General features: G+C 34.9%; 1 protein-coding gene across 1 annotated transcript in view; it reads left to right on the forward strand.

The window, feature by feature from the left end:
* DCBLD2 (discoidin, CUB and LCCL domain containing 2) overlaps positions 1-20,171 on the forward strand; it is a 91,705-nt gene that overhangs the window by 11,437 nt on the left and 60,097 nt on the right. Inside the window, exon 2 of the mRNA XM_068546870.1 lies at positions 7,428-7,655. Within this exon, the coding sequence (XP_068402971.1) occupies positions 7,428-7,655 (228 nt within the window). The remainder of the gene's footprint in view (positions 1-7,427; positions 7,656-20,171) is intronic.

The following is a 20,171-nucleotide window of genomic DNA, read 5'->3' on the forward strand; positions in this document are numbered from 1 at the left end:
AGAGCAGCAGCAGCAGCAGTCAGTAGTTGGAAGATAAGTCAGCTAAGGTGCTGGAGAAGTTGCAATTAGAGAGTCAAAAGAAGAACTAAGGTGGGGAAGGAGAGTTCTTAAAAGGAGGGAGGAAAGATCAGGAAGGAAGATGGGAGGGAAGGAAGGGACAGCGATGCCACATGCTGTAGAAAGGTCACAAATGATAAAGATGGGAAAGTATTGACTTTTGGCAGCTCGGAAACGGACCGCTTTAGTGAAGAGTACTTTGGAGAGGTAGGTCTGCCTTTCCTACGGCCGCCGTAACAGATTGCCACAAATTTAGATGGCTTCAGACAACAGAAATGTATTGTTTTATAGTTCTGCAGGCTAAAATTCTGAAAGTAGGGTATTGGCAGGGCAATGCACTCTCTCTGAAGGCTCTAGACCAGGGTCCTTCCTTACCCCTTCCTAGCTTCTGGCAATTGCAGTCTTTGGAATCCCTTTGCATCATTCCAGTCTCTGCCTCTGTAGTTATGCGGTATTTTCCCTGTGTCTGTATCGTGTCCAGATTTTCCTCTTTTTATAAGGACACCAGACATTGGATTAGGGTCTCTCCTAATCCAGTATGGCCTCATTTTAAATTGATCACGTCTGCTAAGACCCTGTTTCCAAATAAGGTTACATTCACAGGTACCAGCAATTAGGAACATATAATTTGGTTGTTGGGACGGGCGTGGGCGGGGGGAGAGTACAAGCCAACCACAACCGTTTGGAAGCTGAATTGCAGTATTTTGAGCCTAGAACGGGAAGCAAAGAAGTAAGACATCGAATGTAGAGAACTGAAAAAAATCTCTCTGTAAAAGAAAAAAAAAAGTGAGAAAGAAAGTGGTAGATGTTGGGGAACACTGGCTGGAGAAAGATTTTTTGTGTGTTTTTTTTTGGTTGTTGTTGCTCTTAGTGTTTTGAAACTTGTTAAAGCGCGGATCCTTCCTAGGCTCCACTGCAGAGCTACTTTACAGTATATAATTTGCAAAAAAAGGCAAAATTATACCTGTCATGCAAATATAAAATTAACACATGTCAAAGATTTTATTCAACTCATTAATTAATGAAGGAACCAGTAAGAAGTTGAAACATGTCCAAAGAATATTTGAGAAACTAGGTGTTTAGATAGGTAGTTTTAGGCTGTGATTGCTAGATTAGATGGCTAAAACTGTTCAATGGCCAGTAGGGCCATAAACTCTAACATGTGGGATTATTTTTTTCAACTATACAGAAATTATATGCATCTCTACAAGACAACAATCTACAAGTTTATGTGTAGCCAAGACTGGGACCTTTAATCAATGATAAATAACAAATCCAATTAAGTATTTTGCCCTATAATCCTTGGGCAGCTTTTGGCCTCTATGACATTTAAAGGATCTGCTGCTCACCTTTATTTTTTTAACCTATTTCCAAGTTTCAGGTAATGTTTCTGACATATTTATTAGGATCTGTGGAGACAGAGATGGGGACCTGAGAACCTTTATGTTAAATAGCCCTTAGGTGGTTCTAATGTTGACTAAATTTTGAGAACCACTGAGTAAGAGAATACCGAGTGGCTTTCAGTGCCCATCTGAGATCAGAACCTATTACTCTAATGACAACTATTCCCTGGATTGTGTGATTTTTTTCCCAGTATTGCTCAGCTCCTGGGCAAAGAGAGATCATATGATCCAGGGTGGAGGGCTTGCCAGGCAGATCCTCAAGAAGGACATAGTGGCAAGGAAGTGAAGGTACCAGGAAGAGTGTAGTTCACACACTGGACATGAGGTCCAGGCTGGGTAGGAAAATAAATGAGACTAGGGCAAGATAGTAGATGGGGAGAAAAGAGGGAAGTTCACAGAAAGTGTGCAGTGGGTGTAAGAGAGCAGAAGGGTCAGGAGACTGACCGGAAGAGTGAGACATTAAAGTTGTTGAGATTTCACAGGTGGGAGTAATCTCCGGTAATGGCAAAAACAGTCTAGGTTGTGGTTTCGTGAGTTACTGAAGTGAAGTAGAGGCCACTGGGGAGAAGATTAGTGAGAATTACTTTCTCATGATTTACACTTTTCACAGGACACTGTACTTGAAGCTTTAAAGCTGATATAAATCTTCTAAAGTAATGAGCCATTGTTCTGATACCTTAGCTAGGCTGTGGCCAAACGCACTGGACCTATATGGGATGAGCAAAAGCCTTTCTGGTCTTTTATGACCATAATTACCCTCAAACGTTTATTGAACACATTAGTATGGGTTAGGCCCTCGATAATAGTTGTTTTCATGCAGTATCTTTAAATTCTTACCCTCTGTGGTTTGAGATGTTAGTATACCCATTTTACAAAACTCAGCTTTAGCATCAGTAAACAACCTTCTCAAGGTCACAGTGAGTGGTAGGTAGGGCATTTAAATTCATCACATGACTCCAGAACCAATTTGCTTAACCATTATGTACTACATAGAGTGTGTGCTTGGTGGGGATTGAAGAGGATTTATACATCTCACGTTCCTTCATGTGATTCAGTTTTGTAAATTATCACACATGCAGAGATGAGTGTGGGCTTAAAAAAGCTTGAGCTGAGAGCTATTTCTTTTCATTTAAATTGCCACAGTAACCCTCTTTAGGCTCTCAGTGCATATCGATCTTAGGCAGTATTAAAAAAAAAATGAGTAAATTAAAATAGGACCTTGAATTATCTTTTTGAGATTGTTGTGATGCAACTTTAAAATCTTAAAGTAACAGGACTGGTATAGTACTTTTTAGTCTAAAAATTCGCAGTGCTAAATAATAGATTAAAAATCTTCATTGTAGTCAAATGAAATAGGATATCCTTGTTAATGCTTGCAAGTTATTCTTTTGAACACTTTTCTACTCTCTAAATGCCTTTTTTTTCAGTTTATTATAAGATCTCACAGACGTGTTACAAGATGTGACAGAAGTGACACTTATTTAGAGGAAGTACATAGTCAAACTCACCCGTTCACAGTGACGAAAATTCCTTGAAAGCTTATTGGAAAAGTATAAACCTTTCCTAGTTTCTAAGAATTGTAATGAAAGTTACATTGCTCTACATTTTTGGAATATTTGCGCAAGCTTCCTGCTTTTGTCTTTGTTCTTGTTAAAGAACGTATTTTTAGAAGTCATACAGTGTTCATGTTAATAAAATTAAATAAGATAACTTATATTATTTTTAATAGTAATGTGACTAAAATATGGGGTTAGCTGGAGAGTCGCATAAAATCAGCATCATGAGCACATATTTATCCAAAAAACATACTTGGTTTGAAGTTTAGAAAGCAGCCTAAAATAAGCATGTGTTCTTTGTTGTATTAATTCATTATTATTTAAATTAATGTTCTTTGTGTTTTCTCTAGGGAAAAGTAGTTAAAAAAAATTACTCAGCTATTTTCCTGGAACAGTATCAAAATTTGTATCTGGCTTAACACATCTGACCTGACAGTCTTCAGAGGAAGCGAACACATGTTCTATGAGTAATCCCCTAGATAAATCTGCAGCCAAACAACGGGGCAGTGAGATCAAATTCCAGTGTTTTTTCTCCACTGAAATAAAATTAAAATTCAAAAATTACATTTACAGTCTTCTACCCCTTATGGTCAGTTATAGTCTGGTGGAGACCATCTGCGGGGGTTGGGGGGAGGAGAAGAAGAAGCTGACAGTGATGGTGGTGATGATGGAGTTGGAGAAGGAGAAGGAGTTGTCGATGTCGCGTTGTTGGTGAGAGTGAGGGTATGGTCCTACAATACCCATTTTGAAAATTATTTTTCCAGTAGTGGTTACACTCTCTTTGTCAATTCTGCCTTGTAAAAATGAGTAATAGTAGGTGGTATTAGCCTGGTCACAGATTATTATTCTTTCCAGTTACAAAACTAAGCAGAAAATCTGGAGACTCTTACTTCCTGACCCTATTACCATCCTTTTTCAAACCCCAATGTTAAATGAGGGCCCCTGACCAAGAAAAATACTTGAGGGCTGCAGACTAATAAGAAGGACCTTTTTTTTCCTTTAACTTAAAGAAAAATAAAGCATTCTGTTTACTTCTTTGACCTTGTGGGGAAGACTGTTCCCTGGGTTGTGCCCTTAGCAAGTAGAACAGCATTACCCTTTGAGCCAAAGGAAAAAGAACTAACCCAGATCTTCTGTTGGAGATGTCCTAACCCTTGCTCTACGTCAGCCCGTCTCAACCTCCACACTATTTGACTTTTAGGATCCATCACCCTTTACTCTGGGGAGCTGTCGTGTGCATTGTAAGATACTTCAGCAGCATTCCTGGCCTCTACCCACTGGATGCCTGTGGCACCCCCCCACCCCAGAATTGTTCCAGTGTCCTCCACCCACATTTGAGAACCGCTGCTCTCAGTGTATTAGGTGATTTGTTGATAATATTTTCCAGATTTTAGTGTTACTTTTAAATATTTTGTCCCATTTTAAGTATTTTGGTGTAGAATAGGCTTCGCTTTTAAGAATTGTAAAAATAAACTGGAAGCACATGTTCTAATTTGGGGGTAAAAGTGAGGACAAGGTCTTTTTCTGATTTGAGAATTCAACAGTGTCACCTTTGGATGCCTAGTACAGTGTTGTTCGTTGCACAGGTGGGGACCCTTTAGTGGGTCAGGAAGATATATTTAAGACACTTGAGTCAAGGTGTAAAATACATTTCTTACTTTGGAATAACAGAGAAAAACATTTGAAAACTGCTGGCCTAGTGTCCCTTTCCAACTGGAATATTTGAAACATATACTTCATAGCAGTAGGTATTTGGCCAGGCCAGCTAAGCTATTTATCTAGTCAGGTTACACTTATCAAATAGTCTTGGAAATATGGAACATGCAAATTTGTGCATTGCAGTAGATTTGAGACTTTCTTTTAACTTTAGTTTCTGGTACGTATCGTCTTGTTTGCGAGAGGAGGAAACTCTGAACTCCATCACATATTTTAGAACATTCTTGGCACGTTACTTGTGGACTGTTCATGCCCTCCCCCTACACAAGATGCTGAAAAAAGACAGCTCCATTTTAATTGTTTTCTTCATCACCATGCATGCAAAAGTCCTGTTTTTCATCAGTTAGTATTTATTTTGTTAACTTTTGTAGGACCTATGCTGTATGGAGGAAAGGGCAGAAAACATTTTGTGTGTTTATTGAGAATCAAACATAAATATGAGCATAAAGATATTTAAGAATTGCTCCTAACACTCTGCTTGTAGTCTTTTTATAAAATTCATTTTAACATGACAACTTTAAGTTAAATAATAGCCTGTGGGGAATACATTAAATGCGACAATCTGCCATTACTAAGTCCTGACTTCAGCTGTTAATAGCAAAATTCTGGGCTTTCTGAAATCCATCAACACTTCTAATCACTTAAGAAGCTGCCTTAGTTTCATACTTACTAAAGAAAATACATTTATAGTTTGAGTTACTTCATTTATTCAGGGCTACTTTTTAAAGATTGAAACACTTCCAGAAAGCTCGTTTTCATCTTTTCAGTGCTAAGAGAACATTTTTGACTAGTTTCATATTTTTAGAAGATCTGTCTTAGGATGGTTGTCTTTTTCTCTAAGGAAAAATGTTAATGATTATTCAAAAGTTATTTATATTACAATTCATTTATTTTCACAAGGGAGGTTTTTATATCCTTATGTTTTTAATTTAGATAATATCCAATAGAGATATTCAAGGTATTTTCATCGTAGTTTCAGGGGAAATTTGTGGTTATTTTTCTTTTCCTCTGAGTTGTATAACATTCTAAGTTTTATATTTGCAAAAGATCAGTGGCTATGTCACACAAAAGCTCACAGGTTTATTTAATGGTGCCGTTACGTATTATGATATTATTGAACTGCTATGCCTAGTTCTTGTGTGTGGAGTGAAGGCAAGTGTAGAAGATAGCTGAAGTTTAATGTTGGTTAAAAGCTAAGCTTTGCGCGAGAGAGATTTGTTTAAGAAACCAGATTGCTGGTTGACCTGTGAAAGCAGGCTAAGTAACAGTACTAGTGTGGATTTGGCAATAAAATTTCTTTATCAGCAAAAGATATGAAGTATTGTCATCAGAATCTAGGTACAGAGTTGTTGTTCCTTCCTTAAAGCTAGTTTTGAGACTAGTTTGAGATAACTTTTTCATAGGTTAATGTACAGTTTCCTTATTTATTCAATTAATAAACATTTTGCAACTACTACTTGTAGATACTATTTTCTTATTCATAGGCTTTTAAAGCTTTCATCTGTTCTAGTAAATGATATCAGCACTACATTGTTCTTAAAAATAAAAAATCAAGATAATATAAAATTCTGTTACACCCATCTGTATCCATATTGAGGTTAAAACTCAGAAGTGTCACTTCTAATATAGTTTTCTTTGTTTTAAGTTCTGAACTCTTCCAAAAGGTGATTATAAATAGCTCTTTTGAAAGAGAAACTACTATTATTTTGAAAGGATGTATTCATTTTCCTATTAAAAAGACATTCATTTGAATCCCATCGTTAGGAACGCTAAGCGGTGCAATTGGAGCAGCAGCTAAAACTTCTTAATCAGTATTAACGCCTCCTTCCAGGTGCTCAGTAGAATATCAAATTTTATGATAAAGGGAAGAATGCAGATATTTGATTTTTACAAACAATGTGTTAACTGTTTCCATATTCAGTTGCTGAAGAAATTTCTGGAGCATTTGCTTAATTATTTAATGCTGCTACCAAGATATGAAGGTCATTTTACTAATCTTTAATAAGTCTAATAAACTGTTTTTTTGTCGTCATTCTATAGGGGAAAATGAGGCTTTTGGGGAGGGACTACTGAAAAGTCAAATTTCAGTAGAACATAAAATTAAACTATGAAATATTGCTTTAATGCCTTTAAGAAGGAATGCCTTGCATCGTGTAATATGGTCAGAAATCTGCATAATCTTTAGTATAGTTTGTGTTTTTAGAAATCATTCGACTTCTCACAGGGATTTTTGAAGGGGTTTGTGCTATTTGTAACTAAATAGATGAAGCTGATCATATACATTTATTTTTATAGTTGACATTTATTTTGAACAATTACAAAGAATTGATACTCTTAAACACTGGATTTATTATGACATATATATATATGTCATATATATGTCAATTATATATATATATAATTATTGCTAAGTTATGTTTACTTTATTTATTTTGATTGGAAAGTTCTTTGAACTCATAAATTATAAAGGTAATCATTGATTATTTTGACCTAACCTGGCTTCTCCTGGCTCCTGTGAGTAGATCTGCTAAGAACTATGTTATCTGTTTTATCTTGTGTAAGGAAGGTATTGGTGGTACAAAATATCTGATGTCATACATATTTTAAAATCTTCACACAAAATCCTGATTATTTGTAGTGTAAGTTAAAGATGTAAAGAATAATTTATCGTTCTTTTAACTTTTTTTTTTTAAAGGTGATGGATGTGGACATACTGTACTAGGCCCTGAAAGTGGAACCCTGACGTCCATAAACTACCCACAGACCTATCCTAACAGCACTGTTTGCGAATGGGAGATCCGTGTAAAGATGGGAGAGCGAGTGCGCATCAAATTTGGTGACTTTGACATTGAAGATTCTGATTCTTGTCACTTTAATTACTTGAGAATTTATAATGGAATTGGAGTTAGCAGAACCGAAATAGGTAGGAAATTTTCAATACATCATTGCCCCAAGTTTTAAAACTGAAGCAATGTTTGATACTTAACATTGAATAACTATGCTGTATAGGATATGTGGGAAATTATTGAAATGTGTGGAAATCTCAAATTTGAATGTTCTTTTGGGAAGAGAAAATTCTTATCTGTTTATTCACTTTTCTAATAAGCGTGTGTTGGTACCTTTGCAACAAGATGCCACTGTACTGCTTCTGAGGAGGAGGAAGTTAGTTATCTTTTTTTGTTCATTTTGTTTTTCTTTGATCATTCTATTTGCAGTTAAAGAATGTAAGTATAATTCATGCTTAGGAGTCAGTGTATCATGGTAATTAAGAGCATGGGTTTTGGATCCAAACTTCCTGATACTAAATACTTCTGCTGTTAGCTTGCTGTGTGACCTTGGGCGAGTTACCTGATCTCTGTTTCCTCACTTGTAAAATAGGGCATGAACTAGTACATGTAAAGTGCTTAGAACTGTACCTGACATATAATATATGCTTAGTAAATATTAGCTGCTGTTGTCTTTATTCTTAGCTAAGAGCAGCTGGTTCTCAATTATGGCTGCATATTAGAGTCACTTGGGAAGACTTTTAAATAACACTATATACCTGGTCCCCATTCTAGAGCAGTTGAATCAGAATTGATTCGGTGGGACCCACACCTCAGTATTTTTAAAGCTTCCCAGGAGAATATACTTTGAAGTCAAGTTGAGAACCTTTGGCTTAGAGATCAGCACCTTTCTCTGAAGCAGGAAACGTAGCAAAATTTGTAAGGCTGTCTTGGTGAAATAACATTATAACATGAAGAACTCTAAAATTCTCTGTGAGTTTTATTTGGAAAGACTTATTGATACAGGTGTGTAAAATGTCTTTCAGAACTATAAATGGAGCCCACTGTCTTGTTCTTTAAGCATCATGTTCATCTTCTGGCCTCCTCTCCGTCTCTAGTCAAACCCTTCATCTCTTCTCCACTTTTTGGCCTCTTATCTATGAGAGGAAAAATTCCTGGCCTGCTTCCGTGGCTGCTGATTGATAACCTCTGTTGTCTCCCAATCAACTCTTGATTAACCTGGGTGCTTGATCACCACGTGCATATTGCCACGAATATATGGTCTTGGATAAGCTTTTAGAAACTCGAATCTCCTGAGGATCTAGAAAACACTATTACTGTAATACTGATAGAAGACAGTTGCATATTAAGTGCCTCCTGAGGAGATGCAGTAGGGGGTAAGTGATACCACCTCAGCAGTCTTGAAACAATAATGAAAAAATGTGAACCACAATCTGATCACGCCCCTAGCAGTTTACACGAAATAAAGGAGCTAGAGAAACACATTTTATCAACCATAAAGACTCCTTTTTTTAAAAATGCCACTTATATGTAAAGGGGAGGAGGTCGGGGGAACTGTCATTCATTAAGAGATACATCTTCCGAAAGTAGTGTGTGGACCTTGTGACCTTGTTTAGGTCTTGATTCAAACTAACTGACTGCGAGAGGACATTTTTGAGAAAAGCAGAATCTCAAATTCTGTGGTAATGTTATATTTGTGTATTCAAGATCTGATTTGTTAGAGACATTTTGAAGTTCAAACAAAACGTCTCTGATTTGTTTTTAAATATTTCAGAGAAAAAATGGTAGGAAGAGGGCAGGTGAAACCAGAATGGCACACGGGTGAAGCTGAGTCATGGGCACATGGGAGTACATGTCTCTACTTTGATGTAGTTTTGAAAATTTCCATATTGAAAGTGCTTTTTGTTAAAAAAGAAAACCATAGGGTTATGTATTTGGACAATAAGTAGTGTCATGTTGCTAGGCAGGAAGAGTGACATGGGAAAAAAATTGAGCACAGGTTTTATTTAAATCACTCACTGGGTTCTCATCACAGCTCCAGGACTTAACTTGCTGAGAATTCTTTCTACAAGTCATCAGCCCAGACTTCAAAGTCATCGTCAGTACTGTAGGAAGATTAAATGAAATAATATTTTACAGTGCTTGGGGTGTAGTAGGTGTCCACTACTCAGCTCTCCCTTATTTCCATTGGTTTTGTTTTTCCTTATTCTCTCTTCATACAGGTGAATGGAAAGCTGTAGAAAGGTCAAGGGGACCAAGTGATGATGGTTCCTGTTGGGCTTTAGTTCTGCTCCTCTCCCCCCCCCCCCATCACCACCTACCATATATCCACTGGTCCTCCATTTGGGGAGCAGTTTGTGGTTGGTGGTAGAAAAGTAACTTTCCTGACATCGCAGAGAAATAAAGGTCATTCAAGAAGAACTGTTCTGGTTAAAGTAGATATGCCAGGAATTACAGAATAGAAACAAATACATGTGGGCATCAAGATTCCAGTGATTATGGTAAAGAATCTTCTTTTTCCTATATTGTCTTTTCTCAGGGTCCCTTCTGAACAGAGGCAGGTTCAAATGAGCTGCATTTTCCTATAAAAATGTTTCCTATTTTGGTATAAAGCTTAGATTTTTGGGTTTTTTCTCTATAGGTGTTAATTTTAGGGACTTTTCTCCCCTGAGGGATGGTATTATGGAATAATCAAGAAAAGAAAATGAAAGGAAGAATGGTTTCTCAAGGAATCACTTTTTAAATCATAAATTCATTAGAATGTGTTTTAACTGATAAAGCACTTTTGGACAGTTATTTTCTATTTTTTTGGAATGGGCAATGTGTAATATTATTTAAATATATGAGTTTATTATGATTTTATATAACAACTTTCTAAATAGCTAGACTGTCCAGAAATCTTTGTGAAATTAGTGTAGTGGTACTCATTTCACTGACAAACAGGATGTGTTTAATGATAGAGTTAAGATTGGCTCTCTAGGTCTGTCCCTTTTGTAGGCAGATTGTATTAGAATGAGAAAATTCCATTGTGCCTTGAATTTTACTTTTCCATTTTGATTATTCTTTAATCCCTGGTGTCTGAGACATAGTGGTTGCTCTGTAAAGATGAAAATTAAAGTAAAATCATTCATTATTAATCTTAACTTTTTCTGTACATATATAAATATATATCTCCAAACTATTTTGCAACTTGTTTTTTTCTCTTTTAATATTTACACATCTTTTCATATTGGTCCATAGACATCTACTAGCATCATTTCCCCGATGGATATTGTTGATAACTAGTCCAAAAATGAAATTTAAAACCATATTAAAAAGAAAAATCTTTGCTTATGTGTAACCTTTTCTCACTCTATTGTATATATTTTCTTCCTAGATTTTGCTTAAAATTTCCATTTTAAATGAACTTTTTTTGGGATGAGAGATATTGTGGATGGATCTCTGAAAGAGAAGCTAAATATTTTAAAACCTAGTATCTATTAAAGGAAAATGTATTCTGTAGAAGAAATGTAAATGTGTATCTGTGTGTTCAAAGTTATATTTAAAGATGTAACATTCTGTCTTATACCTTCATCAAAGTACCTTTTAAAGTTGTCTCTTAAGTCTTCAGATGACATTTACAGAGAGGGAAACTGAGGTCCTCAGGGCTTCATCTGGTAAATGATTCCATGTCTCTTGTGTTTTCAAAAAAGTTTCTCTTTCTGTATTGTTTGTCCCCTTTCTCTCTAATATGCTTAGGTCTTCCTAGTTTAAGAGAAAAAATAAATTTTCTTTCTCTTTACCACCAAACCTCTTGAAAAAGCTATAGTGATGATAATATTAGGTATTTAATGATGATAATGATTGCTAATATTTTTTGAATTCCTATTCTGTAGAGGCTCAGGCTAATAATGAAAATAACTACCATGCATGCAGTGCTTGCTATGTGCCAGGTACTATTCAAATCACTTTTATCAATTAACTTATTTAGTCCTCACAAGAACCCTTGAGATAGATACTTTTATCACCCCCATTTATTACTGATGAGAGAACTGAGGCACAGAGAGGTTGAATAACTTCCCCAAGGTCACACAGCTAGCAAATTGCTAAGTGGGATTCAAACCTAAGCAGTCTGGCTCCAGAATTGGTGTCTTTTACTGTAAGCCCTTGACACACTTGATACCATTGAATCCTACAAGAATCCTGTACATTATTCCCATAAAACAGATAAATAGAAGATCAGAGAAGGTAAGCAACTTGCCCAAAGTCATATAAGCAGAATTGGGACTTGAACTAAGGTCTGGCTAATAGCAAAGTCCATAATCTCAACCACTAGGCTATAGAGTAATAGATACCAGCTATTACTCCTTAATCTTTTACTACATGGTCTCCTTACTGCAAACTGTTGAAACTAGCAACTTTTTAATAAACATTAACTTTTTCCTTTTAGCTATTTATTTTGACATAAATTTTTTTTTTTTTGGCCATGTGACGGCTTGCAGGATCTCAGTTCCCCTACCAGGGATTGAACCCGGACCATGATAGTGAAAGCCCAGAATCCTGATCACTAGGCCACCAGGGAACTGACTATTTTGACATAATTTTAGACTTAATAGAGAAGTTGCAAAAATGGGATAATTTCCATAAACATTTCACCCCGTTTTCCAAATGTTACCATTTTACCACATTTGCCTTATCCCTTTCCCCCACAAGCATACACTCTTTTTCTAAACTGAGAGTACTTTCAAGCGTGATGTTCCTTTACCTCTGTATATTGTGTTTATTTCCTAAAAACTAGGGCATTCTCTTTACATGACCACAAAACAGTTATCACAATTAAGAAAATTAACATTGATGTAGGACTGAGCTACAGGAGCTGCTCAAATTTCTCCAGTTGTACAAATAATGTCCTTTATAGCAAAAGAAATTCTCAGATTATGTATTGCATTCAGTTGTCACATCTTAGTCTCCATTACTTTGGAGATTAAAGGAGTGGACAGTTCCTTGGTCACTCCTTGTGTTTTGTTACGTTGACATTTTTGAAATAGATAGGCCAGTCATTTTGTAGGATATTTTTTAATTTGGATTGTCTGATGTTTCCTCCTGATTAGATTCAGGTTACAGACTTTTGCAGGAATGCCACAGATGTGTTGTTCTCAGTACTTCCGATCAGGAGGCTCACAATTTTGATTTGTCTCATTCCTGGTGATGTTAACTTTGATCTATTGGCTAAGGTGATTATCTCCCAGATTTCTACACTGTAGCTATGTTTCCCTTCACAGTCAATATGCATATCGTGGGGAGACTCTTTGAAATGATGTAAATACTCTGTTACTTTCTAAACTTGCACCCACTAGTTTTGGCATCCATTAATGATTCTTTCCTGAATCAGTTGTTATTATGATAATTGTCAACGGTGGTTTTCGTATGTCATCATTCCTTTTATGTTGATTAGGTTTTTCTTCCCTACTGAAAAAATGAGCTTTTCCTTCTCTCCTATTTATTTGTTTGTACCGGTGTGGACTCATGGATTCTTGTGTTAGTCCGTTGTTTATCATCCTTTACTATCATTTGTTTTGACTCTCAAATTGTCCCAAATTTCCATTGGGAGCCTCTTCAGACTAGCTCCTGTCTCCTTTTGTGATGTCCTCATCATTTTTTAAGTACTTCCTTCTGGTCTGGCACAGGATATTCTCGATTTGTCTTGTACTTGTCCTGTCTCAACCCTGAAATCATCCATTTCTTCAAGGAATCCTGTTTCTTTTTAGTGGAAAATGGTATTAGAAATCAATATCTAGTCTGTAACTTCAGGCCAGTTGGCTGCCATGCCCTATTAGCAGATAGATTTAGTAGATAAATATATGTATATATGTACTTATGTATATACAGGTACGCACATTATATCTTTTTATATTTATCTACCGATATTTATTAAAAAGCATGAGTTCATACTGATACCTTTAATCCTAATCCAGCTTCACCAGGTTCGTTCTCTTCCTTCCCTTTTCATACTGGTAATCACTTCTCTGACAATGAGGTATCTAGCTTCTGTTGTCTACAGTATATGTACTTAGTTAACTTATTTGTTTAGTGCTATAATACACAGAAAATAGTTTCAGAATTACTAATCCATGCTTCTAAATTGAAGAAGCCTGCTACCTAGAATCCATACTTGCTTAGTCTTAACCTGAGGACCTTTAATCTAAATACTGTGTTCAGTATTGCCTGGGCTAGATTTCCCCCACCACCTCCTGCCCTCCAGTGTGGTTATGTTATTATCCATTTGTAGTACAGTTTGGTTCATTGACTTCTGTTCATATTCCATTGTAGGCTTTTTCTCTAGTTAGTTTTCTTTTTCTTTTGTTGAGAATGTGAAACATTTACATGGTTCTCAAAGTTAGAACTGTACAGAAAGATATACTTAGATGAGTGACAGTCCTTCCTACTTCACTCCATATTTTCTGTCCTTTCCACCCCATCCTCACCCACCCCCTGTAGCTAACCAGTTGTATTAGTCTTTGTTTTATCTTTTCTACTTCCTTTTTTGTACAAATGATATATTTAGATTTTATTTCCCCTTATAAAAAAACCCTAACATACTATTGATATTCTTTCCTACTTTGTTTTTTCTCCCACTTAACAATGTATCCTGGAAATCATTCCACATCAGTTCATAGAGATAGTCCTTATTCTTTTTACAGCCACAGAGAACTCCATAGTGTGAATGTACTGTGGTTTAACCACTCATTTATATCTGGATATATAGATTGCTTCTGTTGTTCTACGGTTACAAACAGTGCTGCAATAGATAACTTAATGCATATGTGTTTTTGTATTCTTGGAGGTGTATCTTCAGAGTAAGTTCCTGAAGTGTAATTATTGGTTCAAAAGGTAAGTGTATACATAGATTTGTTAGCTATTGCCAAATTCCCCTCTACAAGGATTGTGCCAATTTACATTTCCACCAGCAGGGCATAAAAATGCCTGCTTTTCCACAGCCTTGCCAACAGAGTGTGTTGTCATGCTTGGTAAGTTTTGCCCACTGATAGGTGAGAAATGATATCCCAGTATAGTTGTAATTTGCATTTCTCTTACTATGAGGAAGATGGGACCTTTTATTTATTTTTTAAAATTTTTACTGAAGTATAGTTGATTTACAGTGTTGTGTTTAATTTCTGCTGTACAGCAACGTGACTCAGTTATACATATATATTCTTTTTCATGTTCTTTGCCATTATGGTTTATCAGAGGATATTGAATATAGTTCCCTGTGCTGTACAATAGGACCTTGTTGTTTATCCATCCTGAACCTTTTATTTATATGTTGAAGGTCCATTTTTTAAAAAAAAAACATTGCCCACTCTTTCAGGTTTTTTGGTCTTTGTTTCTCTTAGGTATTAGGAATTCTTTTATCTTTTAGTGATATTAGCCTCTATGTGATATATGATGCAAACAATTTCTCCTAGTTTGTCAGTTGTCTTTTGACTTTGTTTATGAAGCTTATTTATGGTGGGTTTTTTTGCCATGTAAAATTTTTTAAATGTAGTAAATTCATCAGTCTTTTGCATCTGGATTCTGAGTCATATTTGGAAAGCCTCTCTCTATATCCCTGTTAAACGTAAATTTACCCATGTTTTCTTTTGGTACATTTATGTGGTTTCTTTTTTTATATTTAGGTCCTTGGTCCACTTGGAGATATTCTCTTTTATGGTATGAAGTGTAGATCTAATTGTATTTTTTCCAGATGACTAACCACTTGTCCTAGCACCAGGCATTTAAAAGTCTGCCTTTGCCCCAGTGGTTTGAAATACTACCTTTATCATATACTCAGATTCTGTATGTACTTGGGATCTGTTTCTGGACTTTCTGTTGTGTTCCACTTGTCTATTTAGTCATATACCAGAACCTCAGAGTTTTAATTATAGAGGCTTTATAGTGTGTCTTAATGTCTGATCTGGCTAGTCTCCCATTATAGATATTCACTTCTGGCATTTTCCTGGCTATTCTTGCCTGTTAATTTATCTGTCAACTGTCCAACTTCATAAAAATCGTTGTTGGTATTTTTTTATTGGGATTATGTTGTTTGTAAATTGTCTTTATGATGTTGAGTCATCCTGTTTAAGAATAAGAGCTGCTTTTTTTCCATTGTTCAAATCTAATTTTGTTGTCTTTCAGGAGTATTTTAAACTTTTTCTCATGTAGGTTTTACGTATTTTTTGCTAAAATTATTCCTAAATATTTTATCTTCTTTGTTGCTGTTGTAAGTGGAGGTGTTTTTGTTTTGTTTTATTTTGCCATTATGTCCTCTAGTTTCTAATTATATGAAGACTGTTGATTTCTATATGTTGATTTTATATCCTGCCACTTTACTGAGGTTTTTTAAAATTTTATTGTTTCAGTTAGTTTTATCACTCACTTTCTAGGGATTTCTGGGTACATACTCACATCTGCAAATAGGGTTTTACTACTTCTTTTCCAATTCTTATGCCTATGATTGATTTATCTTATCTAATTACATTGGCTAATACCACCAATCAATACCATGTTAAACAGTAATGGAGATGGTGGGCATCTTTTACTTGTTCCTGGTCTTAGTGGAAATGTTAAGTGTCTTAGTCAGCTTAGACTGCCATAACAAAATACCACAGACCAGATGGCTTCAACAAGAGAAATTTATTCTCAGTTTCTGGAGGCTAGAGGTCCCAGAGGAGAGAGAGAGGAAGAGCCTTATTCTCTCATGTCTCTTCTTATAAGGACACTAGTCTTATCAGATTAAGACCCTACTCTTAAGACCTCATTTAACCTTAACTACCTCCATAAAGGCCTTGTCTTTAAACACAGTCACACTAGGGGTTGAGACTTCAATGTATGAATTTGGAGGAATACATTCAGTTCATAACAGGAAATATCCCTTGATTTCTGTTTTCTTGAGTGTTTTTCGTTAGGAAAGAGTGTTGAATTTTATTGGAAAGCTTTTTTTAGCCTTTATGAAGATGATTATATAATTTTCTCCTTAGAATCTTTTAGTATATTAATGGATTCGTTAATATTGAGCCAACTTTGTATTCCTGAAATAAATATCACTTGGTTATGATGTGTCATTCTTTTAATATGGTATTGGATTCTGTTTCCTAATATTCTGTTTAGTATTTTTACATAAATATTGGTGAGTGATAATTAATGCACAGTTTATTTTGCATTGTCTTTATCAGGTTTACGTATTGATGTTTCATATTAAATAAAAAGTTTTCCTCCTTTTCACTTATCTGGAAAAATTTAGAGAGCATTTTAACAAGCTAGTTTTTGAAGGTTTCACTCTGTGAAACCATCTGGACCTGGTGCTTTTTTGTTAGGGTAGGTCCTTAATAGCTTTCTTTAAAGGAGAATGGTCTGTTTCAATATTCTGTCTCTAAGGATTTCAGTTTTAGTAAACTATTTGCCAAGCAAGTTACCAGTTTCACCTAGGTCTTCACATTTATTTGTAGCAGTGTCTACAAAATAGATTCTTATGATTTTTTTCCTAATGGTTATTTCAGTGTTTTATGACTAGATATTTCCCCCCTATCATTTCTTGTTTTGTATATTTGTGCTTTCGCTCTTTTTTTTTTTTTTTAACCACTTTGTTAGCTAGTGGTTTGCCTATTTTGTTGATATTTTTCAAAAAATAGATTTTGATCTATTAATTATAGTTAGATCTGTTCTTTTTCTGTTTTCTGCCGTATTAATCTCTGTTTCTAGTTCCATTATTATTTCATTTTCTTCTATTATTTTCCTCATTATGCTTGCTTTTGGCTTATTTTGTTATTTCTTCCTAGCTTTTAACCAGGAATTTAATTTATATTTATTCTTTCATTTTTATTGATAAAATTAGCTAAAGCTGTGGATTTTACTTTGGTCACATATTTTAAGACTGATATACCAGAGGTTGATTTATAGTATTATTATTTTTTAGGAATTCATTAATTGTGTTTTGTATTTCCCTTTTAACCACTAATAATTTTAATTGTTTATTATTGGATAAATAATAGATAAATAAGTAGATTTATTTCAGTTGGAGGTACCCTTCTTTGTTACTGTTAATAATTTTTATCTTTATTGCATTGTAGTTGGAAAACATTGTAATATTTCTACTTTATGGAACTTGCTTATATTTTATGTATAACCTAAGATATAATCTTTTTTGTGAATGTCCCATGTATGCTTGAGAGGAAGGTTTATTCTGTAATATTAAGATGTAAAGTTTAATTTGTATCCAAAATATCTATCTTATTATGCTGTTTAGGTTTTCTATATCCTTATTTTTATCCACTTGATCTCTTATTAGTGTATCTTTTTTCTTTTTTTCTTTCTGTATTTCTTTGGGCTCTTGCTTTTATAAAGATGATTGCAGTGTTATTGCATAGCTATTCATAATTATAATGCCTTCATTTTAAACCGTGACTTCTAGCATTGAAAAGTTTCTCCTTTGTCATATTTAGTTCTTTTTAGTTTGCATTCTTCTATGTCTGACATCAGTATCACATACACACTGTCCTCCTTATCTCTTATTATATTCATTTGCTTGGTATACCTGTCTTTGCTCATTCCTTTATTTTTAGCCTTGCTGAATCATTTTGTTTTGGGTGTGTTTCTTATATATAACATATTTGGGGGTCTCATTTTGTGAACTAAATTGAAAAAAATTTTTTAAATAACTGAGTTAAACCCATTTGCATCTGTTTGTAAAACTGAAAGCTTTTTTGTCTTAACTCTATCATATTATTTTAAGTTATAATCGTGTGTGTTATATTTGCTGTGTTTATTTCTTTACGTTGTTTTCTTTCCTTCTATATTTAAACTTCTTTTGGAGTTTAATAAGTTTTGTAGTTTAAGTGTTAACCTTCCAATTTTACTTTCTTAAATACCTCTAATTCCCTCTTGTCTTCATCTTTTACTATCTGATTTGTCTATTTTTAATGGTGTCTTTTAATTCCTACCAATTGCCTATAACTCCTATCTATTTTTCATATAACATTCAATGAACTATTCTACTTTCCTCTTTTCCTCTCCCTTCTTTCCCCATTTTTACTCTGACAGAACATAAATTCATAACATATAGCCTATATCATATAATATCTTATTCTTCAACCCATGTCTACCTTTTCTCGATCAGTGTTTAAACATATTAAATGTTCACTGCCAGTCTTTTTGCTTAAGTTCTCCCAGTTATATCTTGAATGGATGAAGTTCATCTTTGAATAGGTTGATTCCTTAAGAAAGGCTTATGGGTACAGAGTATCTTGCATGTTTAAAACTGCTTAATTTAAAATTTTTTCTTACCTTGAGAGTCAGCTTGATTTGTATATAAGTTCTTGGTTCATGTGTTCATTCTTTGAGTTTAAAAAAAAAAATCCTCTTCCATTATTGCCTGGCTTTTTATATTGTTTTTTGAGAGGTTTGATACTAGTTGAAATCCCTTGCCTTTATAAGGTATTTGATCTTTCTATCAAGGCTGTAAAGATTCCTTATTTATCTTTAAAGTCAAATAGTTTTACAAGGATATGTATTGAAGTTTTTCATTGTGAGTTAGTTTTCATTGTATCTAATGAGCTCTTTCACTATGTAGAGTCTAGAAAGTTTTCTTAGATTATAGTTTTAATATTATTTCTCTTCCATTGTCTTGTGTATCTTTTTTAGATGCTGTAATTGTAAGAAAACTGGACCTTGTTTGCCATTTCAACCACATTCATTTCAACCACATTCTCACTGATCCTTTTTACTTTTTAAAATTTCCTTTTCAGTGTATTTGTTTTCTCCTTTTCTTCAACATTCATTATCGTGTTTTCATTAGAATCTATTATTCCTCATGCACCTTGTAATATGGTCTTCATTTCTGACATAATTTTGTCACTTTTTTGTATTTCTTTTCTGAGATCAGTCAACTCTTATTTTTTTTTCTACTTTTTGTCCATTTCTGTTCTTAGTTTTTGAGTTTCTTTTTCGAGGTGTTTTGTCATATCCCCAGTTGCTTGTTTGAGGACATTTAATTAAGTTTAGTGTTGTGTTCCAGTTTCCTTCTGTTTTACCATTGTTTGTGGGGATGAGAGGGTTTCCATAAACTGAATTGTTGAGATTCTCATTTTTTGTTTTCTTTTTTTTTTTTAAAGTGTCATTTATCATGACCCAGTATTTTTTAATTATTTATTTATTTACTTATTTATGGCTGTGTTGGGTCTTCGTTTCTGTGTGAGGGCTTTCTCTAGTTGTGGCAAACGGGGACCACTCTTCATTGCGGTGCACGGGCCTCTCACTATCGCGGCCTCTCTTGTTGCGGAGCACAGGCTCCAGTCGCGCAGGCTCAGTAGTTGTGGCTCACGGGCCTAGTTGCTCCACGGCATGTGGGATCTTCCCAGAGCAGGGCTCGAACCCGTGTCCCCTGCATTGGCAGGCAGATTCTCAACCACTGTGCTACCAGGGAAGCCCCTTGTTTTCTTTTTATACTATGTGTTTTAAGTAGGTAAAGACTGCCTTAGTATTTCTGTGGACAGTGCTGGTGGTTTGCAATGGTTTACTAGCTTTGTAGCTTATGATAGGTTCATGATAGCCCTCTTCTACTAGTGCAGTAAATTTTTCTTTTTTTTTTTTCTGAAGAGAAGAGGCTATAGAAGGGGAGGAGTTGTGTATCCTTCTTTTTT

Source organism: Eschrichtius robustus, chromosome 6 (assembly GCF_028021215.1).
Source record: "Eschrichtius robustus isolate mEscRob2 chromosome 6, mEscRob2.pri, whole genome shotgun sequence".
NCBI lineage: Eukaryota > Metazoa > Chordata > Mammalia > Artiodactyla > Eschrichtiidae > Eschrichtius > Eschrichtius robustus.